Source organism: Carcharodon carcharias, chromosome X (assembly GCF_017639515.1).
Source record: "Carcharodon carcharias isolate sCarCar2 chromosome X, sCarCar2.pri, whole genome shotgun sequence".
Classification (NCBI taxonomy): Eukaryota; Metazoa; Chordata; class Chondrichthyes; order Lamniformes; family Lamnidae; genus Carcharodon; species Carcharodon carcharias.
In genome coordinates this window covers 24,208,533-24,219,407 of record NC_054507.1, presented here as the reverse complement: position 1 = coordinate 24,219,407, position 10,875 = coordinate 24,208,533, and the positions used below count along the sequence as shown (strand labels likewise).

Here is a 10,875-nt window from a genome sequence, read left to right as displayed (position 1 = left end):
TAGTAAATGGTGGGCACAGACCTGCATGGCACACAATCAAACCTGCTATCAATAAAGCATCTCTCCCTTTAAAAAGGTTTGTATAGACCCAAAAAAAAACTGAACGGTGCAGGATCTACAAATGCTTAATGGTTATCTTTAGAGCACCCAAGCATTACTATTTTTCTTTACAAAAACCTACCATTTTCAAAGTTTGTACACTAATCAAAGTAGTGACGAACATCTTCTTAATATGAGCATTAAACTGGATTCCTGTGGGATAAGTATGATGGTGTGATGTGTGCTCTGTTGATTCTGGGGTCAAAGTAAATTGCCAGGATAAACATGTTGGAAGGTTTGCAATGTAACATGCTCAAACTTATTATTTATCTCAGTTCAGTGTCACTGGATGCAAAATAGAAAATAAAAGACATTTGTGCAATAATCTTTATACTAAAGAGTTTATTATTCATTACATGCTAAACAGAAATCACGACATAGACAATACACAATTGTAAAATAGAGTTTGAAAAGAAAGTCTACAGCATTGATCAAGTAATTCTTTTCACTACATAATTAACTTCTCTACATTTGATTACTTCGAATGTTTCTAAGCTGCTCTTAGTTTCTTTGCACAAGAATCAATGGACAAGAGAACTAGGGGTGCAGCAGGCCAAGGCTCTATCCATGTATTTCTGGGACTTGGGTTGGATTCCAGCCTGGATTATTGGGATGAAAATCTTACCTCATCTTCTGGCTGCAGGAGTTTTACAGAGGAGTTTTGAGTAGTTTCAGTTACTGATGGCCAAGACCTGGAGCCACAACAGAAAACAGCCTCTGACAAACAGCCTGTTGAGGCTGACTGGTGTCAAAATGCAGAAAAACTAAGTAAAATGTGTTATTTAGAGATAACACACATTGTTGAAATAGATGGAGATCCACTTGGCATCTGATTGTCTCAACATGGAGACTCGGCACTCAAAAACAGGAAAAGTATTCCTATTTCACAGCGCCATCAACTTACCATGATGGGGGGAGGGAAAAAGACACAGAACAAGTTTTGCTTTGGTGCATTCTTTATTCCAAATGAATGGGAGTCATGGTAGCAGGGGGGGGTGGGGGGGAGATGTTGAACGTTAAAGCCATTACAGGTCCACAGTAACTATTTACCTGCAGTAAAAGTGAGAAACATCATTTAAATATCAAGTGTAATGTAATAAAAAGACTGGCTTTACCAGTGCCATTTAAAATCACCTTAAACCAAATCAGGTGCCAGAAGGCTGTAGTGGTATATCCAACACTACGAAGAAAACACATTACAATATCGCGCAGCGTTTTTGAGTATTGGAATGTCAGAAGATTAAAATTGCATTACTTCAGAAACTGTAGCATAAACTTCTTCACATTCCATCTAAAACAGCTATGATAAAATCAAATCACTTAATATTTTCAGCAGCATCTTGTCCCCCACGTATGTGCTGTCAATATGCAAAAACAATTTTACATATAAAATCATACTGCATTACACAAGAAATTCTAAAACAGGATTGAAGAGTGGGGAATAAAGCCAGATTTAGGAATTTACAATGTTTGAAGACTAAAGTCAGGTTTACAGCCCACAACGTTGCTATTAAAGTGGTGTTATTCTAATGCGTCCATTTTCATCTTACTGGAATCAGTTACACAATTCTAAAAACAAACGTGCCATGTTTAATATGACAAGATTACAGAGCAGCCAAGTAGGGTGGACCCATCAAATTTTCCCTTTGATTTTTAAGGATCATCTTTGGAGCTACAAAATTGGAAAGTCTGTTGTTAAAGCAGACAGATTACAGAAAGTGTTTGAAGTCTGGATCATTCTGTCACTCAGCTATTGCAATGGAGGGACCACCCCATCATGTCTGCTGAATGTGCTCAATCCAGCAGGTCATTAACAAATGGGCTCAATTTTTAAAATACACAGAACCAAATACAGCACAGCCTCCAATAAACTTTCATTTTAGGGTTCACATGTAGGCTAGTACATGGCAACAAGGTAGAGAATGCTTGGCAACCTTCAACTTAAAATATCCTTTACTGCTCCACCACTATTGGTAATCAAGGTGTACTGGAACACACACTGGTTCTTAAATGCTTTAATTAATTTTTGATAAGTTCAATATATCCTATGAGAAACATTGACAGACTATGAGGAGGGGGCATTAAAGGAGTGAAGTGAACACAATGTGGAATGGACTTCAGCTATGACCTTTAGAAAGTTCTTTGCACAGCTTTGAAATCCAGTCGCCCCTACCCAGGTCGTGAATGATGCTCAAGAATGGCATCGGATAAGAACCCATGTCCACACACGAGCACTTCACCAGATTCCACAATTCTATACCCATGTTTTGAAATTGCTTGGCAGCACTTAGATCTTGACAAAATCTTTTTGGAAGGTTGGTATGACCAGTGGAGTGGGTAGGATTTCAAAGTATAAGCTAGTGCTATTTTAGGCACTCATGTACATGGTGTACATTAAGCAATTTAAAAAAACTAAGTAGCAATCATCTCTCCTTACTCCAAATATAATCAACTGATGTTTTCTTTTCAAAATAAAGTTCACACCAATGTAGGCACTTAGAATAAACCACTTTACAACAGGAAGTTCTGAGCTGATGCTAACATCTATGAACCACAAAGCCAGTCACCAATTAAAATATCATGTAAATCACCCACAGTATTTAATCCTCATCTTCATAACATCTATTTCTCTTGATTTGTTCTTCAACTGACAGTTCCTCAGTTTCCTCCACTTCCTCATTTTCCTCCACTTCCTCATTTTCATCCCCATCCCAAAAACCAACATCTTCCAGTTTTCTCTCATTTTCTGGAATTTGCTCATTTGATGTAAGTGTGTCCCCAGAAGTTTGCAACTTAACTGGCTTTTGTTTGGATTCCTGCTCCTTACACTCAAGGAAGTCAGGTTCTCTGGTCTCCTCTTTGTTGTGGTGAAGCTCCTCTATAGCCTTATCCGGAAGCAGCTGTCCATCATTGCTTTTGACTTCAACAACTTCTTCAGTCACTGAATCTTCTTTTTTGCCCTTGAACTCAGTAGTCACGAGTTGCTCGTCCTCATTTTTTAGACTTGGCTGGTCTTTATTCTTCAGTTCATCGGTTTCTCTTTTGGCTTCCTTTTCTTTGCTGATCATCACATTCTGTACTGTACTTTTAGCAGGCGGATTTCTTCCTGGCTCTTTTATGGCTATAGGTGTCAGAGGGGCAGCAACGGTAAACGGTCTACATCGCTCTTTCAGAGAAGCGCTTCGTCTCAGTCTTGAGGTACCAGTGAATTCTGAGTTTCTCTTGGTCATCTGTTGGAAATCATCTGCTGGAGGCCATTTTGGTTTATTAACTCTAAGGTTCTCTTCAGTAGAATTGATTCCTTTACTACCTGTTTCAGTAGGTGGAGGCCAAGCTATTTTTAATTTTCTTGTTTCTACAGGTTTCTCCACCTTTTCTGGTGAAGAACTGGTAACCTTGGCCTCCATGCTGGCAGCCAAAACACCTACTTTAAGTATGGAAAGCTCATCTATTCCAGAGTTCTCAGTTTTGGCCTCAGATTTATCCATGGCAATTTCACTCTTGTTCTCTGCAGTGTCACTCTCATTTTTGGCCATCCAAAGCTCCTTGTGTGGCTTGTGACCAAATCCCTCATCGTAATTACCTTTGGATTTGAAGAGCTGGCTGAAATGTGGTTTGCAGTATATGTTCCCATATAGTGAAGCAAAATTCCCAATGCTGTGCAAAAGAAATTACACATGTTCAGACTTTTGAAGTCTAAAACTTGCACCAGAAGGCTTCAACTGGTCATTTACAATGCACACATTCGTACAGTGTACCATCCTGTAAGTGGATTTATTCTTATCCTATGAAGTAGTTATACTGGCCTGTTTGTCCATTGGATGCCATCAGAAGATGACAACAGTATTGACAGATGTCTACCAAAAGAAATGCATCGAGGGAGTCTGGACAATGACTGTCAGGGACTATTCAATTACATGGGGGCAGGGAGCAGGTGACGCATCACAGCAGAGACAAATCAAGCCCTTAGTGCATGCAAAGCCACACTTCCCATCAGTTACTGATTTGTCAAGAGTAGGAACCCTGCAGGTCAGTTGCAAGGTTCTTACTACCTGCTGAGGATCAACCACAGACTGGGCCACCACCTCTGTATGAGTCATTTACATGCTGCTTTTACTAAATAAGCCACTGTGGGCAGGGGCAGTTTGCAGGGAAAGAGAATTCTCAGGAAACCTCTAAATATGAAGTTTAGTCGCTCCATGTCCAAAATTAAGCTAAAAAAGGTTAGCTAGATGAAACAATTTGGAGCTAAGAATAAGGCAAAACCCCAAATCACCTGGAATCAGAATCCTCACCTCAGTTTAGTGTTGCAGTGGCTGCAGCGGAAACAGGCAGTGTGAAACACCTGTTGGTTTGCAACAAGACGCTCCATTGGATAGACAGTCTTTTGGCAGGTGACACACAGCTCTTGGGCTGGAAGCTGAAATTTCTGGGAGTCCAAAAAAAAAGGGAATGGGCTCATTAGTCACTTAACGAAAGTTGCACTGACAGCAAGACACATTCTTGAATGTGACAAAACATTTCCAGAATTAGGATTAACCAACACTAATGCATATATTCAAACAGATTTTTATTCAAAACAATCATGGCGAGAAAACTGGGCTGGAGAAAGTCAATGACTTGAGACAAGTATTCCTGCAAATTGAGTGACTTCAGTTGTTTGTGAATTCAGTTTAGATTTAAGTTTCAATGTTTTCTCCAAAAATTTTCCCCAATATCAGCAACTATTGTTCAGGAACTCAAATTAACAGCATGGGGAGCGGGAAGAGGAGAAACAAGGCAAACTTTAAGAAACACTTTGGTAGCTAGTGAATAATTGGGATAAGAAGTGATGCCCTTTCAAGGTCTAAAGTAGAGCTCCAATCCAGCATCTTTCCATCTAGGGAAAGATGATGGGCATGGAAACAAATCCATTTCAAATGGAGTGTCTTCATGTGGCACACCTTTGCTGATGGTTGAAGAGGCCAATCCTTGAGAAACAGGCTCTCTCACAAGTGCCGCACATGAAGCTACCAAGGTGTCATTTATGGGTTGTTTTCAGCATTGGCATCTGTTGCCAAGCCACTGGTCAATGTATAATATTAATGATTTAAATCTGTCAACTTGAAAAACATCAATCTTGCATTAAAATTTATGACCCCAACTGATCATTTGGAGGGAGTGGCTGAAAACAGAGGGGGGAGGTGGGAGAAAATAGGCAAAAGGGTCAGTAGAAAACTGACAAAATGTAGCTTTGCATGACCTTCAACCGTTAAAAAGAGCAGCACTGGTAGACAGCTTGCACTGAGTTGCTCACATGCCACTGGGCAGTATGTCACCCCATGGGACTTTGGAACTTCTTGATACAAATGCAAAACTTGCACAAACTGACAGCACAATCTTCCTCTCCCTTCCTAATAGTAACACAGACTCATTGAGCTCAATCAGAAAACACAAGATTTTAGTTAATACTGCTCAGATTAATTTACATATTTTAAGAATGAATCGTGGTCAGGCAACATCAGTTTAGATCAAGTATTTCTGTTCATGTAAACAAGTGTAAGGAGCTATGAATTTTTTTTTAAAAAGAGCAAACAGAACCTCATATCGGAGACAGAGGAATGCAGAGAGAGAAAAGGGATACTTCAGGAACAGGAAGTAGAAGCTGAAAAATAGGCAAAGAAATAGGATTAAACAGCAATATACCAAACAGTAACACAATGTCACATAAAGGTTATACTACTATGTTTAATCACATGGAAACAGTCTATTGTTCCAGGGGTTAGACAGTTCTTCAAATGTTTCTTACTCTTGATTATTGAAAGCCAAATTTTCAAATTTAACTTCTCCAAAAAATGATTCTGCACATTTCAAGTACTAGGCTTTTAAAAAAAAGCTGAAAATATACTGAATATTTTTAAATACAAAACATTGGCAGAGCTCTCCAAATTTTGGTTACATATTTTGGTACTGAATTTCCCCTTTAAGTAGCCTACTTTGTGTAAATGAAGTTACTCAATCCTCCAAAGGATACTCAACATCTGTCTGGATCTTCTCTAGGACACAACTAATTCCACTTCCTTGTAGATCAGCTGGAGCCACAGATGCAACAATGAGCTCATCATATCTTGTAACCATAGCACTCACTGCCTGAGAAAGGATCTACAATGCTAGCCACCTGCTGTGTGGATAGATACAAGCTGCTTTCATGCTTGGGCTGTTTAGATTGTGGAAGAGCAGTGTCCAGGAGTCAGGCCTTTTACATTGTTTATTGCAGCTCCCTTATCCTGGTGATAAGCTTGGGAGACCCAAAACGTCTTCTCTAGTTCTGGCAGCAGGATAAGAGATTTAGTAGCATAAATGCTGGAAGATCTCTCAGACACCGGTCTCCTTGAACGTAAACACATAAAAGGCCATAAAAGAGATGACACAGAGTGGGACGTTCCCATGTTTAACCCCGGGTCAATGCAAAACTAGCTTATCCTGGTGCTACAAGTAGTTTCAGCACCCCTGAACTTCGAAGATGGGGGCAGGTGAGATAAGAGAAGGGAAAGGGAAAAAGATAATCAGAGGTAGGGTTCCCATTCTTGATCATATCCATCTTTGAAAGAGGGCATAGCAATGCCAGAAATCAGGCCTGGACTCAGTTGGGACTGTTTTCTCTTTTCACACCCCCCCAGCCCCCTTGGCTGCCACTGATACAAGCTCACAAAAGTAGAATGGCCACTTGTGAGTGAACTATGGGAGCACTGCTGGTGTCCCAGACTGTTATAAGTCTGGTCAGCACTTTCAGGAGAGGATAACTGGACAAAATAATCAAAAACATCAAAAAAGAAAAATGCACTTTTACTTCTGCCAATCCCCAGCTTTGTAAAGTTGAGCATCACACACGAGTTACCAAACAAGTCAATGACTGACGAGATGGGAGAGAGATATTTACCTTAAAAGATTTGGCTGGACTACTTTGTATTTCCGTGGTTGATCTTTGTTGCTTTATACCCTGAGCTGAAAGCTTTGGTGTCCCTTCTTCATTTTCCACAGAAACTGTTCATTTTAAAAGATTAAAAGCATGAATTAAAGCCAAACAATCTACAGGCTCTTATTTCAGGTCAGTGTTTTTAGTTGTTAGTGCTGATATTAAGAGGATCATTGCTGGTTTGATTTTCTGTTTGAAGTGCAAACACAGCATTGAAACCTCCACTGGCTGGAAATGGATTTACATCTGGACATCTTGACACATCATCTTCAATAATGCTGCTTTGGAGATGACAAAATGGATACCAGGCATTTTTCCCACTGAAGTGAAAGCTAAATTAAGAGTCACATAGACCCTCTTGTCCATCTGCAAGTGATTGGTGTTAGTGCAATTATGGTGTTCGCCCTCATGGCTGGGAAGGCGATTGGAGGAAATGCATGTGGCATACATTCGGAATAAATAGGCTTACCTTGACCATCTACTTGTTTTTCATAAGCAGAGCTTTTCCAAGAGTTTGGAGTGGTCTCAACCACAGACCCCTGGAAAAAGAACAATTATACTCAACAAGCTGCATTCACCAATACAGTCATGAAAATACTGATAATAAAACAGCATTTAAAGTTTTTTTGTGCAAGAGTTTATTGGCTGCTCTGGTGAAGTTTGAGTCACTAACATCTGTCGCTAAAAGATGATAGGATGGGGGGGGGGGTGCGCGGAGAGAGCCACACTCACTTGTAAAGACCTAAAATGATTCATAAATCTGATACTTTGGCAGTTTTCCAATCTGAACAATAGCCTCTCATGACCTTGCCGGATCCATGAATTTGTGAATGTTCAGAAAATATGGAAAACAGAAAAGTCGAGAGCTACATTCAAAAATGACTGGTACAAGACTGGAGACATATTTAAATATGTGGAACTGTGGTTATTTTTCAAAGCAGGGTAGTTTGAAACTGTTTTAAAATAAGATGAGTCATGAATGAAGCCCAACAGGTCTGGGGATATTGATAAGAGATTTGAAGCTACCAGGTTAGAATGATTCTCATCTGAATACAGGGAGATTCAAACTACAACCCAACTCCACAATAGATGCTTGGAATAGCAGTTTCAAGAAAAGGTGACCCAATAAGATGCTGTCTTTACATTAAAATAAAGGATGAAACTAAACCCAACTGAACCAAATTGCACATTTGAAGCTCCTGGGGCTTGGAAGGTCTTGATGTGGTTCTGTTAAACTGGGTTCTTTGAAATACAGCTGCATACAATAGCAAATAGGATTCTTGCTAATTCTTCCAAACAAAAGCACAAAGATTATCTGGTTCCAGTCAACAATGATCTGACTGCACAGATCATCTCTCAGCTGCATGCAATTAGCACACCAGGAAGGAATAATTTAAAGTCTTAACTACGATGCGATCGAACCATTCATTATGGAGAGTTCCTGTTGCAAAACTGATGTTGCTTTGGCAAGAATGATGCACTGGGATTTGGTGCAAATATGCACACTCAAGATGCATTGGATAGTAACTGCTTAATAGACATTTTATACCAGAGTGCAGCTGGCTACAGATGCTCAATTCTTTCTAGATTGGCTTCACTCCATAATGTAAACCAGCTGACCAGTTAACATACTGCAATCAAAATAACAGGCCAAGAAGTCAGGGAAAGTTGCCTTGCAGTCTCAGGGATTCCTTCATAACATCCCCAAGAATCAGGGACTCAAGTTTAAAAACATAATATATTTTATTATTTATTTGTGGGATGAGAGCATTGCTGATAGAGCCAACATTTATTATTCATCCCTAATTGCCCTGTTGCAGGCCACAGATTTACCAATGAACTAGAGAGCAGGCAGTTTTCAAATAAATGTGGAGAGGTGATCCCATGTGTTTGGGCTCTGAGTCTCAGATGGAAAAGGCACATTATCTGGAGCCCTTATTCCTCGTCCCATAAGAGGCTTGCAAAGTTACCAAAAAAGGAATTGATGTAGCACCTTTCATGGCCTCAGGATGCCCCAAAGTGCTTTATAGCCAATTAAGTACTTTTGAAGTGTAGTCATTGTTGCAGGAAATGCAGCAGCCAATTTGCACACAGCAATGTGACAGTGACCAGACAATCTATTTTCAAGTGCTGCCAATTGGGACAAGACGCTTGCAACACAGTGAATATCCCAACTCAAAAAATACCAGTGAGTGGTAAATTACCAGTTGAAGTTAATACCGCAGAAGCTAGGCTGACCAGAAGAGGGCAGTTGTTATAAAAGCAGCAGATAGACAATGCATTTTCTTTCTTCCATAAAGGGAAACAATCCACAAACACAACACTTCCAAAGGAGTTAATTCAATCCTCCCTCACACCAGCAATTTCTCAAACACAATGTTAGTGCTTGAATCAGAAGCAGGGGCTTTATTTTAGAAAGGCAAGGTTGTACGTTTGTTCCCCAAGAGTCAATCTCCAGTCATACTAAAATAAAGCCAAACTGGTGGATTCTTGACTAGGTCTCCAGTAAGGTTTAAAAAAATCCAAATGTATATTTATGGTCTCCCTATGATCAACGTCAGGAGTTGGTGGCATAGTGCTATTGTCACAAGACTGATAATCCAGAGACCCAGGCTCTGGGTTCGAATTCCACCACGGCAGATGGGAATTTGAATTCAATAAAAATTTGGAATTACAAGTCTAATGATGATCATGAAACCATTGTTGGTTGTCGTTAAAAACCCATCTAGTTCACTAATGTCCTTCCTTTAGGGAAGGAAATCTGCCACCCTTATCTGGTCTGGCCGACTGACGTACGACTCCAGACCCACAGCAACGTGGTTGACTCTTTAAAAAAAATTGGCCAGCATTTATTGCCCATCCTGTGACGACCACATCCCCTGAATGAATAAAAAATATTTCAACTAAAGTCTGCTTACGCACCTTCTGCAGTTCTGCATGGGGAGAGGTGCTGGTGAAGGGTACTGGTGGCACATTTTCTTTTTGTTCGTTCCCATTGTCAGCACTTATTACAAGGTCACTTGTGCTGATGGCAAACTACAACAGAAAGCGTACACGATAAACATTAAGACAAAAGGAGAGAATGTCACAATAGCCTCGTTTAGCTGCATTATTTGCATGGTGTTTAAAGCGACTAGTAGTTAAAACAACAGAAATGACTGGAATAGATAAAAAGCTGCAAACCTAGTAATTATACACAGGGATTCAAAAATACTCTGGTGGAAGCAACATAGACAAAATCCCAATATATGAAGTATGTTGTCAACATAATGTACTGAAGAGACATACACAAGATGAAATTGCGAACAGAATGGACACCTGCACTCAGTTACAAAGCTGCAACCCAACAAGAGATTTTCAAACTATCTGCTCCCCAAATTAAATTCAGCCTTACTTCCTGGCGCATTTTCTATGCTATATTGATTCACCAATGTTATTTTTATTTGAAGGAGGAGGAAAGGAAAAAAAAATTGTAAAGGGCAAAATTTAAAGAAAGCATGTTTATTTGCTATTCATCTTTTTAAAAATTTCATTTACGGAATGTAGGCATCACTAGCTAGGCCAGCATTTATTGCCCATCCCTAATTGCCCTTGAGAAGGTGGTGGTGAGCTGCCGCCTTGAACTGCTGCAGTCCTTGTGTAGGTACACCCACAGTGCTGTTAGGGAGGGAGTTCCAGGATTTTTGACCCATCGACAGTGAAGGAACAGCGATATATTTCCAAGTCAGGATGGTAAGCGGCTGGGAGGGGAACTTCCAGGTGGGTGTTCTCATATTTCTGCTGCACTTGTCCTTCTAGATGGTAGCTTTCATGGGTTTGGA

General features: G+C 40.0%; 1 protein-coding gene across 7 annotated transcripts in view; it reads right to left on the bottom strand.

The window, feature by feature from the left end:
- Positions 1-426: 426 nt before the first annotated feature.
- The window catches only part of LOC121273273 (LIM domain and actin-binding protein 1-like), a 127,955-nt gene continuing 117,506 nt past the window's right edge, over positions 427-10,875 (bottom strand). For all 7 annotated transcript variants that reach the window (XM_041180321.1, XM_041180320.1, XM_041180325.1 and 4 more), the window contains 5 exons: positions 9,977-10,090; positions 7,524-7,593; positions 7,019-7,122; positions 4,395-4,528; positions 427-3,756 (listed from right to left, as the gene is read on the bottom strand). In XM_041180321.1, coding sequence (XP_041036255.1) covers positions 2,700-3,756; positions 4,395-4,528; positions 7,019-7,122; positions 7,524-7,593; positions 9,977-10,090 — 1,479 coding nt within the window. In that variant the 3' untranslated portion in view covers positions 427-2,699. The remainder of the gene's footprint in view (positions 3,757-4,394; positions 4,529-7,018; positions 7,123-7,523; positions 7,594-9,976; positions 10,091-10,875) is intronic.